Genomic DNA, 16,690 nt, shown 5'->3' with positions numbered 1-16,690 from the left:
GGAACAGCATACATAAAACACCATGTGCTTCACCATGTGCAGCCATGACTGCACAAAAGGCAACATAATGTTCTTTGATGCTGAAATGTAGCCCCCACAACCTTATGTCTCCTTGACACAGAGACTATTGAATCTTCGACGCCCCTGCCGACGCTCTGCCATAACTCCCAGAAACCCTGTCTGTCGTCCCCGCCGACCCTCTGCCCCCAGCTCCCAGAAACCCGACGATCCTCCAACGATCCAAGGCCAGACCAAGGCCATCTCCGTAGACCAAATCTCAAGCCGCCAGTCACCAGTCGAGTAGTCCTCCCTGTCAACAAGGCTCATCGCCAGCCTCTGAAGGAGTGCCCCTTATGTTGGCCCCCCTTCAGAGCGGTCCCCACTTACTGACGCCCTCCACAGCTGTCCCTCTACGTTGCCAGACCCTTTGTCGCCGGCCTCCTGAGAGGGTCTATCTAGGTTGCCCGCCCTCTGAGCTGTGCAGCCTACTTCGCTGGCCTCCTAAATGGCTCCGCCTACGTTGTCAGACTCCTTAGCGGTTCCGCCTATGTCAACAGATTCCTGAGAGGTTCCGCCTACATTGTCAGGCTGCTGAATGGCTCCACCATAGGTCGTGGGAATCCTCAACGGCTCTGCCTACCTCGCCGGTGACCAGACCTGTCCCGTCCACCTCTCTGCTCCCCAGGAGATCCTCCAGAGCTGCCTCCAGAGCTGTCTGGTTGTCTTTCCCGGTCCCAGATCCAGGCCAACCACCTGAGATCTCCTGCTCTGTCCCTGTCCAGTGCCCTGGTCATCCACCTAAGGTTCCCCGCTGGATATCTCAGCTTTTAGGCCACTAACTGAATCCCTCACAAACCTCACAGATCCTGCCACTCCCATCGGCAATCACTTCATTCCCCTCACCTGAGCTTCCCAGTCAATCTTCCCCCCTGCACCTCATTTCCCCATTAGTCCCCTTGTTTGTTTTTTATTATTGTCACAACCCTTTGTCCTTCCCTTGTGTTGATGCTATTCTATGCCAGTTTGTGAAGCTGAGGCTCTATTTAAAAGGCATTTTTGTTACATCGCCGCAAGTTCTCATCTACATTTGGGTCATATTCCTTTTGTGCCTGCTGCCCCGCCAGCAGTTGTGACACAGTCCATCGATCTGCTCATTTCAACAGAACTGTGAGGTAAAACTGTGGAGGTTTACAGCCATTACAAGGTAGTTGCATTTTGTACTCTGGCATTACAACAACATGAAGGGAGACGGCTTGGCACCAGTACCTGTGATTATCACTCTGATTAAATGACAGATATATATATAGAATCCTCTGCACTCTTAAATCTTGGAGAAGCTCTCAGGTGCTACAACTCATTCAAATGGATTCACATCGAGCATTCATCACGGCAACACAAAATGCCCTTCAAACATGGTGTGTGCAATGTCAGTCATTATAATGGAGAATTATTCCTGTGGAAACATGTTTCCAATATGAACATGGTTAATTGACAACTTGCTTATCTTCTGGTTGGTCAGCTAAATAGCTTATTAAAACAGGTAAGAGAGGCGAAAACACAGGAATATGGCCGTGAAAGAAAAAACACAATACCCGTCCCGTTTAATGTTCTAAATTCGAGACAACATTTTTAGATTCAATTGTTGATAGTGTGTGAATTGAAAAAAAAAACTTTAAGTAAATAATTGCCATCAGTTTTTCAACAAACTTGCGCAAAAACATCAGTACTTACTAAACATAGAGCCTTATTAACATTTTTATTTGCTTAATGTTTCTTTAAAGTGCTTAAAAAAACGATTCCTCCATTGCACCAGTGCCTTAAGTGATATGTTGAGAACCTTACATCCACTAAACCACATGGACTGCTGCTTTCCATGAAGGCATCCAATCCTCCAACTGAACACAGCTGAATGCATCATGGTTCCTGCCGAGTCTACAAGTAAAACTTCAGAAGACTGTGTATAATTGCCAAGTACCCTACAGTTTTTTAAAACTTGGCTCACCCAAGCCTCAACATTCAATTCATTCTCTTATACTGCCTCTCCAAATCATACGTACCAATGTTTTTATAAATCATATTTACAACTTTTTTTGTGTGTTGGGAGTGTCCAAACCGCCAGAGAAGTCCTGGGCGTCAAGGTTTAAAATGACCTCAGAGCCTCTGTTGTCGAGGAAACAAGCGGCAGAACGATTTCCGTTAGGGGTCCACAAATCCGACACACTTCAGCTGGCCCTGGAGGGGCCCCGTCCGTTACAGCAGAATGTCAATAGAGAAACCAGAGCCAGCGCTGCAGCTCACGCCCCTTCCCCTATCTCACACAATCCCTCCATCCTATGTCCCTCAATCTCTCTTCCTCCAAAACTCTCTATCCCTTTATCCCCCTATCTCTCGCTCCCTCCTTCTCTCTCTCTCTCCATCCATATGTCCCTCGATCTCTCTCTCTCCAAAACTCTCTCTCTCCCTCCATCTCTCTCTTTCTTGCTCGCTCACTCTCTCCCTCTCTCTCCCCGAATTTCTCTCTCCATCACTATATCCCTTTATCTCTCTCCTTTTCCATCCCTTTCTCCCTCCATCGGTCTTTCTCGATTGCTCTCTCTCTCTCTCTCTCTCTCCTCACCGCGATTAATCCTGCTTAGAAGACAGATGAGATACAGACTGGCTCTGCCTGCGGTGTGCTCTCTCCTACCTCACTATACTTAAGATCTAGAGGCTCGCTCTCTCTTTCCCTCACTCTCTCTCGCTCGCTTTCTCTTTCTCTTTCTCTCTCTCTCCCTCTTTCTCTCTTTCTCTCTCTCTCATGCTATCGCTCTCTCTCTCTTTATCTATACAATAATAGTTAATGCCTCAGCCACATACTCTACAACCTCCTGACTGTTTCTCCTACACTGATTCAGTGACAGCGGGACACAGGTGTGACGCGTCCCTACCTGCAGGACAGATGGTCTAAAGCAATGCACCACATCTCACATTATACATTCATACTAAAAACACTGGCTCGGGGGGGGGGGGGCTTGCACTCTTCTGTTTGAGTTGTGGCGGTGGTAACAGCGGACACAACGTCGCCCTCTCTCATGCACACATGAATAAGGGATGCGACCTATCCATATTTCATCAAACATCCTCATCCATTATGAACGCCATTGGTCCTCACCTGATAGGGGCCGTCTCATCGCCCTTATCCAGCCAATCCTGGGGGGGGATGATGTACATGCACCACAGGCCCCAGTTGTAGCCGTGGGCGGCGTTGGCGTACTGCTGCACCTCAAATGTGTTGTACTTGATGTTGTCGATGGCGGGAAGGATGATGCGGCTGTGGTCCTCTTTCATCCTGGTCAGGATGGGTTCGGCCCTGCGGGAAATACAGAGGGGACGGCAAGGGTAAGGAGGGGCCGAATATGTCTTGTTGAAGGCGGCTGATGTGGTTCAAACCCCAGCCGAAAGACGCTGGGTTCAGTGCCCATCAGTGCTCATCTGTGGGTCCCCTAGAGCAAGATACCCAAGCGCAATAACATGAGAATTTTGCTGTCATTCTGGATGAAAATGTCTGATAAATTAGTTAAATTAGGATATATTATTTATATGATGTGGAGGCACTTTTGCCCTTTTGCTGCAGCAGTTGTACTCATCTATGTGACTATATTCAGCAGAAAGAGAATGTGTGATTTAGACACATTGGACACATTAATAATAAACTATCTGCGTAGAGTTGTTTTGTTTCACTGTAGCGTTGCTGACCCTACCAGGTAGGTGAGTATTTCAGGACGATGAATAATAGATTGTAGAGCGTATTAAATATAGAGTGCCATTTACGAAATGAAAAGGTCAAGGTTGAACTTAGACATGATGAACAAGACACTCAGACGCAGCGAGCGAAGAACAAAGCCCTTGCGCTGCGAACAAAGAACCTTCGCTGCGTTAGTTCCATGCTAGCACTGAACCGACTCATGTTACTCTAATGAATGCAGTTGTGCCTTTGGGTTGTGCTAATTAGCAACAGCCAGGCAATACACTTCCAACTTCCAGAGAGGACCTTTCTGAACTTGAAATCACCATCGGAGTCATTAGGCAGAGTTTAGACAAAAGCGACTCATAGAGTTAATCCTTATTTTGGGCACGTAATTAATGAGAGGGGAGGGGTTAGGTATCTTGCTGGGGTATAAGAGGTATGAAACTAACGAGAAGAGAATTTAATGAAATAAAGTGAAATCCTCTGCCGGGATCCATACTTTTAACCTTTCGCATAGGGGGATCTATATAAACATACATATATAGGGGGAATATATAGGGGCAATATATATATATATTCCCCCAATGCGAAGGGTTGGAAGTCAGTCTGCGCAGAGCCTGACTCCATAAGCCTGCTGCGGCCTTCATCTCTGGCTGTGGCTCCCAGGGCTGCATTGACTGGCGCGCTTTCTTCTCAGCCCACATCTAACAGGGCAGCAGATTGCACTGCTTGTCGGTTGTCGCTCGAGTGCTCGGCCTCTCAGCTGGCGTGTTCTTCCCCCGTTCTGCTCCACCTCGAGCTATGGCCCGAGGTGTCGCTCCTCTAAGCCCGACTGTGCTGCAGCTTGGTGCTGCTGGTGTCGGTGGTGGTGGTAGAGAAGGAGGAAGAGGAGGAGGAGGGAGAGAAGGAGGAGGAGGAGGAGGGAGCGAAGGAATTGAGCCGTGGTGACAGGGCGCGTTAAGACAAGCATGAGTTCAGACGCCGTCTGCACCGTTTGCTTAATCCATCAGGCGTTAAGACCATCTCCACGGCCGCTCACACCCTCCTCCACAACGGCAGGGTTTGTGTAACTAGTGCATGGGCTGATGTGGAGTGGATTTTCTCCCATTTCAGCGGGAAGAGAGGCGGACGAAATGAAATGATAAATGATCCTCTTGCGGGAGTACTTTGGAGTTTTTAAGTTTCGTTCTCTCCTAGCGCCCGCGACACCATCCTGACTTCACACAAGCCCTCACATTTCTGAATCTACATGGGAAATGACATTTTGGAGTTTACAAGATCACCATGGCAACCTTGCTTCCGTTCTGTACCTCCATCTCCATCTCTATCTCTCCCCTCTTCTCTATCTCGCCTGTTTTTGACTTACTCTTTGATGAAAAATTATTTCTTGTAGGACCCTCCTGGAGAGCAATGTACCGGATTTAAATTGAGCACGATCATGTAACGACACACTGGGAGAATTATCGGAGGAACTTCAATGAGTCAATGGGTGTCCATGATCCTAAAAGTGAAACCTTCACATGGTGGGTAGGAACCACAAAAGAAACAAAGGTGAGGGGAGTTGCCATGGAGAGTAAAGAATAATGGCTGAAGGCAGCCAAGGCAGGAGAGTCCACATTAATTTGCCATACAAAATAGGGGAAAGTGGACAAGTCAGCAAGGATGCAACACGACTAAAGGAATCTACACAATAAAGAAGTCAGGAGATTGGCATTGCGCCAGTAACAGATTTATTGGCAACAGTGTCAATGTGTATGCTAACTAGACACCTTTCCATTTTAGAAAGAAAGGAAACTATCTATGTGAGAGCCACATTTATTTTCTAGTTGCAAGGGATACAAGGTTATATCATTTAAAAAATAATTTGATATTATTATTAGGATGAATTCTTCCACGACACCGTAATTATCCGCTCTCTGCCTGTGTCTCCTTATCATACTGAAGTGGAGAGTGAAGAGAAGGAGGAGGAGGTAGTATGGAAAGTGGTAATGGATGGAAATGGACCTATAAGGGATGATGATGTAAGTAAAGAAAGGAGGGAAGCGAGCAGTACTTAGACAGAATTTCCATTTAATAACGTTAGAGTGGCTGGCAAGAGCACTTTGCTTGTCATTTAACCATAGGCTACTTGCAGGAAAATAACTTTTGTTATTGCTATTTAAAATATGTTCACGTTATGAATACATTGAATATTATATATATATATATATATCATTTATATATATATATAAATGAGAGAGAGGGAGAGATTCAGGAAACAATTATTAGTTATTATTCTTTTTTTCATTCTCTTTTGATGTTCAAGGAGTAAAAGAGGTATTTCTGTTTTGTCCTATATCCTCCCCATCCCAGTTGAGGTGAAATCTAGCCAGCCCACATCCCACCCAATTCAGCATAACTGTCCTCGTATGAATAAGAGGAATAAAGTGTGTGATTCCCTTCAGAATAACCTTCTTTCAAAGGTTCCAACTGTCATGTACGAGCTTATTCAGGATATCTTACTTGAAAGAAGACCGCAGCTGTTCGAATATTGTTTGGGTATAAAAAAACATGTGGGCACAAATGAAGCACTTGTTCATTTGTGAGCCCGTTGTGTATTCATTCTACATTATACCCACCTCACCTGACCCTACTTCCAATGAATATTCAGCCTACGACCTGCCCACGTCAACCCAATTAGCAAATGAACCCTTTCTTCTGAACACAACCTCATACTGAATATTCATCTTAATCAGAATAATGTGTGTGAAGGCACGCCAACTATGTCGGTGACAAAACCCGGCAACGCAGCGCAGAGGAGGAGGCACTACCCAGGCCGACGCCCCCTCCCTCCCCCTCCCAGATGCACACACCCCTGCGTGTCCCCCGACCTTGAGAGCAGCCCCCTTTCAGCTCTACCACACCCCTGGCTGCACACGTCTGCCATTCATCTTCCCACCCGCTCGTCCTTGAGATCCAAGCGTCGGACGCCCCCGGAGCATCCAGCCATGGCCGCATCCAGCCACCTCCCTCCCTCCCTCCCACCCTGGTCGCAACGACAGAGTGCTAGCTACACCTCTGGGATGCCTCATTTAGCACCATAGCAACCACTCAGGAAGCCAGCGCACTACATCTGGCATTTCCTCACCAGACGGAGTCCGTATCATGCTCCCTCCCCCGGCCTCTCCCCTCTTCTTCTCCCGCCTGCTTCCATCCTGCGCATCTGTACACGACCGTAATGGCTCACTCATCTCCCCTTCTGACCAGCTGAGATCCACGCTCCCGTTCCGGCGTGGGGGACGGGGAGGGGGAGGGCGGGGTCAGGGATGGGTTCACTTCATGCTCAGCGATGAGTCATCCTCCCGTACTGGGGGGGTTCTCTGAGTTAGCATGGGTCCCAGTTATTAACCCCTGGGCGCTGTGTGTGGCTGAGGTGATTGGTTGAGCTAAGGGGTGGGGTTGGGGGGGGAGGAAGGGGGATGGCCTTCTGAGATATGATGTCCTGCTGTCTGCTTATCCATTGCAAAGTCGCGCTATAGGCTGCCAAAGGCTCCGAATCAGCCTGAGCACATATTACTACTGCCTTCAACAAACAGGACCACAGGATGGGGTCACATTGGAATATCTTAAGCCAGGACAAATATCCCCGGCATCTCCATCCCCGTGTGGCTTTGCTGCACAAACACACCCACAATCTGCAGAGAGATCCAGGGGGTCTTCTCCCACCATCTGATATCCACGCCATCAACAAAGAATCACACCGCCCGGCGCCCCTTTAAGATTAAGTCGTCCTGTCTGATATTATTTTTATTTTTTTGTTGTAATTCTATTTTCACAGAATAATCGAATTTTGTTACGACACGTCTTATTCGTGCATCTGGAATTATCAGATAATTGGATCTGGCTTCAGTCGGGGTGGGGGGCGGGGGGGGGGGACCCTGAGAATAACACATAACTAAAGCTCCTTTTATGACTTCGGAATATTTTATCTGTCGGTCGTGAAAAGAGGGCTTTCCTGAGGACAGCGCACTGCAGCCTTAATTCAGCAGACAAATTGTTTCAACGATATTATATGTGTCACTGTACGCATGCAAAGGGGAGATGCCATCTGTGCGCCACAGCGATGGATGTGTGCACATGTGCGTGCATGCTGGAGTGCATGTGCAAGCGTCTTTGCGAGGCATCTGAGCATTCACTGCCTCCGGCAATGCGGAAGCACATTTAAGGCTTTGAGACCAACCAGTGCTCGGTTGAATGCTTAAGGCATATTTATGGCGAGGAGAAAAATTAATTCCTGCATATAGCCTGTTTTATGAATACAGTACCATGCTGGAGGATTTCAGGTATTTCACTTGGAATATGAATTCCCTGCAGAGTCTTGCACCACTTTTGAAGGCATTGCTGTGATACAGTGGCATTAGTCTTGAAATGGTTCTTATGATGGATGGCTAGATTAGATTGCATATGTCTTCATATGGTTTCCTCTGGATGTAGTTGGTGTAATAGATGAGCATCAAGGCATCATAAGAAGTCACTTTTCGTGTTTTTGGGAAGGTTGCCAGGCCTGGGAGCTGAATCATCTATAGATAGTTCACAACAACACATGGTTTTAAACATAAATGCAGACAGTGGGCCACTACCAGCTGCCAAGAGTAAGGCCAATGAACAGTAAAAAACATATGACATAAATGGAAACAATCCATTATAACCTTCATTTGTCTTTTTTTTGTATTTGAATGTAATTTTAATGTGTTTTTCTAATGGTATGCCATCACTAGTCCATTGTTAACCAATGTAGAAGCAATATCAGAAACCATCGGCTATCGTCTGATGACCGGCTATCGTCTTCACCCCTTGGGACAACTGGCACTATTTCCGGGGTTCCGGTGTAGCTGGATAATGGATAACAAATATCCGGGCCAAGACTTTCTCTTCCGCAAAAAACACAGTCATCAGTATTTTCGGCCGGTGTATCAGGTACAGACTACATGCCAGCTAATCTCTATAAACAGATATCAAAGCTAATGAAAAGCGACATCATTGTGTATAGAGACATTGATGAGAACGTGTTGACGGTGAGATGAAAAAGAGCAGTGTTAAACGCAAAACAAATACCCCAGGATGGATTTACTAGAAGAGCTCAGAGCTGTGCATTGTTGTCAGTAGAACAGCGAGGATGTTCAGTATACATTACAGAATCATGCTTCAATATCATGATACTATAGGAAGGAACCATAGTTACTCAAAGGCTCATGTCCAAAACAAACTGATTTTGTTTGCTCTCTGTTTTTCATTTTTGTTGAAATCGATTGACAAGTAAGTAACTGAAGCTGAAATTAAAATGCAAAACATAGGTAAAGATAGAGTGCAAATTACAAATTGAGAGCAAAAAGTTGAAAAGAAGAGTGTTCTTTGGGCTGTCACTTGTTTTAACTTGTGAAAACAAAATGAAGGGACAGGTTTGCTTCCAAGTATTGATAGATAACGTGGAATAATGTGTCACTATCTGAAAGTGGCTTCGCTTATTCGCTTATAATGAAAACTGCTGCAGGAAAGAGGTTTTAATACACTCTCCTGTACACTGGATTTTAATTCTTGAAAATATATTCATGAAATATGTTTATTTGAGCCCCTTTCATGTGTAAATATTATTTATAAACCAAGTAAGCCCTTCCCTTATTTGGCCCTTTACAGAACAACGGAGTCGGACGAAAACTTCTCCTCGCCTGCTAAGACTTTAGATATTATGAGTCCTAAAATAAGACTCTGAAAGCGCCAAAGGCTTAGAGGACGTAGGATCGATGTGAAATAAAAACAATTACGACTCAGCCTATTTGTCCAAATCATCTTGAATAACTCCAGATAGCAACAATGCAGGACGTTCAGACCAGGCCAACACACAAATAGGAAAAATCGCATAAATATCAATTTATTTCAGACTTCCCCTCTGCAGTGCTGTGCTTCCACCGGCATCGTCCTTACCACTCACTCCCACTTCATCGCGATTAATCCTGCTTAGAAGACGGATGTGCTACAGACTGGCTCTGCCTGCGGTGTGCTCTCAACTACCTCACTATACTGAGGATGTAGAGTCTCTCTCTCTCTCTCTCTCTCTCTCTCTCTCTCTCTCTCTCTCTCTCTCTCACGCTCCCTCTCTCTCTGAAACCCAGATGGATTAAAGACTTTAATTATAATAATAATAATAATAAACACACTGTCAGCCAACCCAATATTAGTAATTAGCGCTGGCCACTAATCCCATATCTTTGTTTCAGGCCAATCAATGCTTTGACACGAATAAGACTTAGCTAGCCCCTCGTCCTCATTAGGCTTGTCTGAAACACCTGTCAAAATGCATCGCTACGCAGCTCTGCTTGTGCTAACAGCAGCTCTGACCCAGGGCTCGCCCCGCTAAGCCACACCCCAGGGGTGAGGCGTTATTGGAATGAATCATCCGCTTATAAATGAGTGCTGACAACGTGGGCTCCAGCTGCGTGCACCAGGAGTGGGTACAAGGTCGTCCAGGTGAGGACGGGGGACCGGATCTAGCGGGGGAATCCGTCTTACTTTGACCAGTGTGTGACTGTAGTTGGCTAATCCTGTCCTCACCGATGGGAGAGCACTCACAATAATGAAGAGAGGGATTTCCTAGTGAATATATATTTAGAGAGATTCTGAACCATTCTAGAGTAGAGGAACACAATGACTCACAATAAAGTCTGATGGGAAAATGATTAGGAAGCAAGGAGGGGACATTTTCTCAAAATAAAAACTCTTTCAGGTTCCCCGGTATTTCTTAACTGGAGAGTTTTCTCCAATATGCAGTTACTCATGCCTGGATTAAGATCAGAGCTCTATATGTGAATATATTTAATCCAAAATATATAAATAAACAGGTTGCAGGGGAACATTTTGAAGCATTGAAAAACCACCAACTGATGCAACCAACTGAGCAACTCCCCCCAACAAACAGTGATGGCAAAGCTATAGACTTCAACCGACTGCAACCACAAACACACACAGGCACACACACGGTAGTAAACACATGTTCCTTTTGAAGAGAGACATTTGAAAGGACAGAGAAGAGGACAGATGCTGGTTTGAACGCGCCTATCATCTCATTCACCAAATCCCTTTCTCCGGCGTCTTCCTGTCACGAATCACAGGGCTTCCGCTCCTCTTGTCTTATTTTTCCCCGCACCTGTTAACACATCAGCGCGCACCGTGACTCTACACACACACACACACCCCACAGAAAGCATGGCTCGCTGTGATCAGAACCAAGCAGCCTGGCTGTTGGAGTGTGTAGTGGTGATGGTGGTGGTGGTGGTGGTGGGGTTGGCGGGGGTGACAGCCCTCAGAGCGGGGTGGAGACGATGTCACCGCCGCTCATTGGTGGATGATCGCGCGGGGGGGGGTTTTACTGTTGTGGCTCGGAGTGTTTTGACTCGCAACCAAGGAGCTATTTGGTTTGATGTTCCATCCCCAAGGTAGAGGTCCTCACGATTTAAATTCCAGTAATACACTTAATATCCATTCGTACTTTGTGTTCTTCTCAAAAACCGAACAATAAAAAATATTTATTTGACGTTAGCTCTGGACTAACATTTTACAATTTACTTCAGAGAGGGCCTCCGTTCAGAGGGGTTTGTTGTTGCGGCTGTTGAGTGTCGTGCAGAGTGCCGGGCAGGGAGCAGTGTGTTTGGTAGACATCGAGGGTGGGGGAGAAAGCCACATCCGTTCCAGCACGGTAACAGATGGGGGAAAACAAGTGAGGACACCACTTAGCACCGGCCATCCACCTACTCCCTCAGTGCTGCCTTGGCTAGAACAGCACGGCACGACAGCCCTTTCTGCTGAGCCAATCCAATCCCCAGCTGTGGTTTAACAGGGGATTGAAAGGCTGCCCCCTTGGCAAAGAGGTATACACAGCCTCAACATCGTATGTACTGGACGACAAAACGAGCTGAACACTTTAGGGCATCATTTGCCACACTTAAATAATTGAAAACATTAATCGTGTCATATTTGTTTTACACTCTCAGGTTTAAACCTGCGGCAAAACCAACTCCCATCATCTGTCTGTGGGGAACTGGTGGAATCTCAGCCACGGATGGTGCAGGCATTTTATAACCCAAACAATCCCCCTCTCCACCTCCCTCCTCCTCCGTATCTCCCAGTTAGGCCAACCTGGGAACAAAATAAGCTGCACTCCATCTTGAAACCCTTGACAGGATGACAGCTCTGAATTAGGTGCCAATTACATGTGCCTGAGTGACTTGTTTGGTGGGCAACTCTAAGTGGCAGCCACACATTGGACTGAGAGCCCCAGCGGTCGTTTCATAAGCCTAGCACCTGGCAGCGAAAACACCACACATGGAAAAAACACAAAAACCCACACATTTGGATTCCTGTTCTGCTTTAATTACCATCATCCTCACTTATAATGGCTTTTGGCTGGGATTTTTTTTGTGTTGCCGCCAGTACGTATTGCCTGACACTGTACTGTAGTGTCACTGTAACACAGACGTGGTCTCGTTTGGCACTCGCCAAGGGCCATTACCCACGGTTTAGAGAGGGAGATAGGTGAGGGAAAGCTTATTAAGGACAAACCTTTATATCTTTATAAGGGTCACTCGCCCTTAAACTGCTGTCTCAGTTAGAACTGGCACGGCTTGAGTTCGCCGCCCTATCCTGGCGCCGTGTCAAAGCGCTCCTAGGGAAACGTAAACTACATATTTCATGGCTAATAATGTGAGATGACAGAGCAGCACATTGAACATGAAGAGAAAAGGGGGGGAGACTGAACTACCAAGGATAAAAGCAAGGCCGGTCATTGTTTTCCAAATTTGACCTTTTCGTCTGCTTACCAGCCAACATTGAACTCGACGTGGGCATCGAAGAAACCAACGATGGGACCGGTGGCGGCGTTCCACCCATGGATCCGGGCTCGGATCAGACCCTCTCTCTTGCTGTTCCGGACAATCTTCACCAGGCCCGGGTAGCGCTTGTTCACATACTGGTCAAGGTTGAACTTGAGCTCCACTGTGAGATGAAATAAAGAGAAAAATGTTTAGAATAGATCCGAATACTTGACTTCATGGTGGCAGGCGGTTTTTTGATTCATAGAGATAACCCCCAACCTCCTCCCTTACAAATCAATCAAAAGCAAGGACACTATTTACGATTTTGTTATTTTACACTTTTTGACACTTTAATCCAAAGTGACTCAAAGTGGTTTCCGAATAGGTCATAAAGAGCAGAAAGGGGTTAGAAATCTTTCTCAAGGATGCCTACAGGAAGATTGCAGACATTGGGGATTGAAACAGTACCTTTTGGCTGTGAGCCACAACACTCCACTATCTAGCCGCTATACTATCAACCCCAGCCTTGCATCCTACCTTCCATCCTGCCCCAAATGGAACGCAGGAATCAGCATGTAGTAAATGACACACTTTTAGACAAGGAGGGGGGAGTCAAGGACAAACGCACAATTCCTCCAGGTTGCACTATAACTCTAAGGTAGTGCACTTCAGTGCGGATGACTTCCTTTCAGAGCGGGTTGTGAGCACTCTACTTGTGGGCTTTTAGAGACGCGAGCTGCTGTCACCTCCACCCTACCGGCAAGTAAAAATTGCTGTCTCAATTTTGTTGGTGGTGGCGAAGGGAGATGTCTGTTCAGGCTCCCCCCCCCTTCAAGGTTGCTGCCTGGTTGATCCCCCTGGTCTGTCGGGGATCTGCATCAGGACTTGGTGGTGCGTGGTGAGGTGCTATTTATCCGCGCTGCACCGGAGCTCTGGATCCTGGCGGAGTCACTCTCACGACATTAATCGCGGTCTGGGGCTGGGGGAAGTGACGGTGGGGGTATATGGTGCTGTCTTATCCCTGCCATGGCGCCACCAGAGGACACTGTCACCAGAGAGGACTGTCAGTGCTATTATTTTTCTGTCTGAAAGGCCTTACCTGATAGAGCTGTGGTAGCGGTCCCTCTTAGAGGGAAGATTGTGAATATGGAAGCAGTGACCCGAGAAGCCATCTACCCTGAGAATGTTTGACACAGAATTCAGGCCGGCCAGTGAGTGGTGAAAGATTGGCCATTGTCTATCTCCCTCGCCCCCTCCCCTTATGCTCTCTATTACTTTCTGTCTCTCTCTATTACTCTTTATCTCCCTCTCTTCCCCTCAGGGCCTGTAGGCTTTTCTGTACAGAGCTGGCTTCTTTGTGCAATTCCTGTACAGTGGCAGTAGGGTGCTGATTGTGCACATAACCAAATGATGCATTAACCTCCAGGGGAGACTGACACCTGTGGAGTATAGAAAGTGTTTCAATCTGATGAGGTCCGTCAGATATTAACTGCCTTATTTATTAACTGACCTTGGTTGAAAAGGAGAGAAGTTATGGTCCTTTAAATACGCAAATAGCAAGCCGGACTCTTTTTCATTGCAGGGAGTTATCGACCCAGAAATATGTTTGGAGCGCAGAGTCTGTGTAATGCAGGGCAAAACAAATACGCCTCCATCAAGCAGGGAGTAATCAAGTGGAACGCAGGCTGCACAAAGAGCTGTGCCAGTTTCAGAGGCTTTAAGAAGCTTTGGGACGCTATCGTTTAGGATGCAACGCTGCTGGGAGGATGCTACGAGAGTTATATAGGATTTGAATTCACTGAATATGCACCAAAATGCATGCTTGTTGAATAAAAATATTTTGATGCATTATTATTATTATGATGATAATAATGATAATAAAATTATATTACAAATATATAATAATAATGATAATAAAAATAATTACAATATTAGATTACTATTACTACTGCTTCTACTACTACTACTACGACAAACAATAATAACACACACTCTTTGCAGCTAAGCTTTATATATATATAAAGCCTAGCTGCAAATAAAACGTTTTTGTGTGACTTGGTCTCACAAATATAGCGAGGGACACGCAGTTACAATAATATGGCAAAGTGTTGCATCATCTGTCTCGTAGGTGTGATGGAATGCCACTGAGACACAGATGCCTAAAGCCACATCCATCACACCCACACGTGTAAAGAACCTATACATTGCATCTGCCGTACCTGGCTGCGCTCCATGAATTACAACTATGGTTTATTTTAGATCAACAAGAGATGGACGCAATGTCCCTTATTGTGTGTCTGTTTCTGCAACCTCTGATATTTGCTCATCGATTTTCTCCCTATTTATACAATGCCCCACACTGCTTCTGAATAAGCCACAACAAAGATGTCTCAGAACCAAGAGGGCATGTTGCAAAAAAGCAACGTAACACACTTGGAATGAATCTCTGTGTAGTTGTGTGATAACGGATAGCGATCGTTGCGTGTCTCAAATCAGATTGAAGTTACTTTGATAACTAGTCTCTGCAATGATGAGAAATACTTGTGAAATAACTCTGAGCACATCACCCGGATGACGTTTTGCACACTAGCAACGATATCACATCAAACAGGCCGACTCGTCAGCCTGCCATCGCGGCAACCATGTGGGTAAAACCACGCTCTGGCAGGAGATTTCCCACTTCGCTTTGAAGAGGTAATCTCTGCTATGGCAAGATGTCACGTCACAATGAGTGTTATCCTGCTTTGCCCTATTTGGAAGGAAAACGTATGGATTCTCTACAACTAAACACCATCACGTGTTTGAAAGTTAGCCTTGGTCATGTGTGATCGCTCTACCCTCAATCTTTACCATTTAGACATTGCTAACAGCTGAACAGCATCTAAACTATATAGTAGCTATAGCTGTTATAGTTTAGCTTTTTTTCCACCTTAAGCATTGACTGTCCAGTTAAAAAGAGCCACCATGATATTGCCATGATACAGTAACAGAAATGTGATTCATTATGTGATTCTGTACCAGCATCAAAGGAACTTTGATCTGTTCTTATGTTATGTTATTCATACAATCTGATAGATTGACAGGGTTAGGGTTGTGAGCTCTGGAATATGTAAGCACAAACTCTGAAGTAATGTTACTGAGTAAATTGTACGCCTAGCGTATTCAATCAAATAAAATACACCCAATCTTTCCAAGATGGAAGGCTAAGTCTTCTGTCTTGAAAACCAAATGCTCACACATCTTCGAGGCTGTCAGATGGTATTAATAATGTGAATAAACCTCATCAACGGCATTAGCTGTCACCAGCAGTCCCATCTAGGGATAGGTGTCGTGCAGACCAGGCTAAACAGCCTTTCGTTGCGTCTGACTCATTATGCTTGCAGACAGTCATTGTGGTCTCCCAGATCCATGCTGGAGATGAGCAGGGACAGGGCTGGCCCGCGTTAGAAGGTCACACAGTCAGCCATGCATGTTAACCAACCCCGAGACTCATCGGGAGCCAATGAAAGCACCTCCCACATCTGCACGTTAATGTCACTTCACCTGTGGCAAAAGGTAAGCGACAGCATCACTACACTGTTGAGCAAAGGCCAAGAAGGGGGTGGGGTGGGCCGATATTTACTCCTTTGTTCATTGGTTTTAAATGGCAGCCTTTTAAGACTGTGTGTGTGTATTGGGGGAAAGGGGGGAAGGGGAGAAAGATCAGTCGGTGTGGACTCCTGCTTGTTCTTCTTTCGGTCTATTTATTTATGCTTTGGTTTGCCTCTGCCATGCGAAGGGAGGCTGGGGGCCCCGTCAGCCCACGCCAAGTGTAGGAGGGCCAAGTGCGGGCTGGAACCTAGTCCAACACCACCCCCAACCCACTCGCTGGCTCACAACGCCCAGGACTGTGGAACACAGAGACGGGCATCATCCGCTGAAATCGGCCAGGCTCCTCCTGTCTCCATGGAGACAGTGATACACCACGGTTTGGATAGTAAAAGGCAGGAGAACAAAGCGTCCCCCCCCCCACACACACACAAACACACACTGGATCTCCATCAATGCTACTTCTTCAACAGTAACTCTGGAGAACCTTCTCTGCAGTTCTACTATTTACTGTTTAGTCACGGAGGCTTTC

General features: G+C 46.2%; 1 protein-coding gene across 1 annotated transcript in view; it reads right to left on the bottom strand.

Annotated features, from left to right (window-relative positions):
- The window catches only part of galnt9 (polypeptide N-acetylgalactosaminyltransferase 9), a gene marked incomplete at both ends in the record, with an annotated part of 67,962 nt that overhangs the window by 27,902 nt on the left and 23,370 nt on the right, over positions 1–16,690 (bottom strand). The window contains 2 exons of the mRNA XM_079730787.1: positions 3,152–3,349; positions 12,577–12,751. Of these exons, the coding sequence (XP_079586913.1) occupies positions 3,152–3,349; positions 12,577–12,751 (373 nt within the window). The remainder of the gene's footprint in view (positions 1–3,151; positions 3,350–12,576; positions 12,752–16,690) is intronic.

Source organism: Pollachius pollachius (genome assembly GCF_949987615.1).
Source record: "Pollachius pollachius genome assembly, chromosome: 1".
NCBI classification, from domain to species: Eukaryota; Metazoa; Chordata; class Actinopteri; order Gadiformes; family Gadidae; genus Pollachius; species Pollachius pollachius.
The sequence above is the reverse complement of the archived record's forward strand: the minus strand, read 5'-3'. Positions and strand labels throughout refer to the sequence as shown.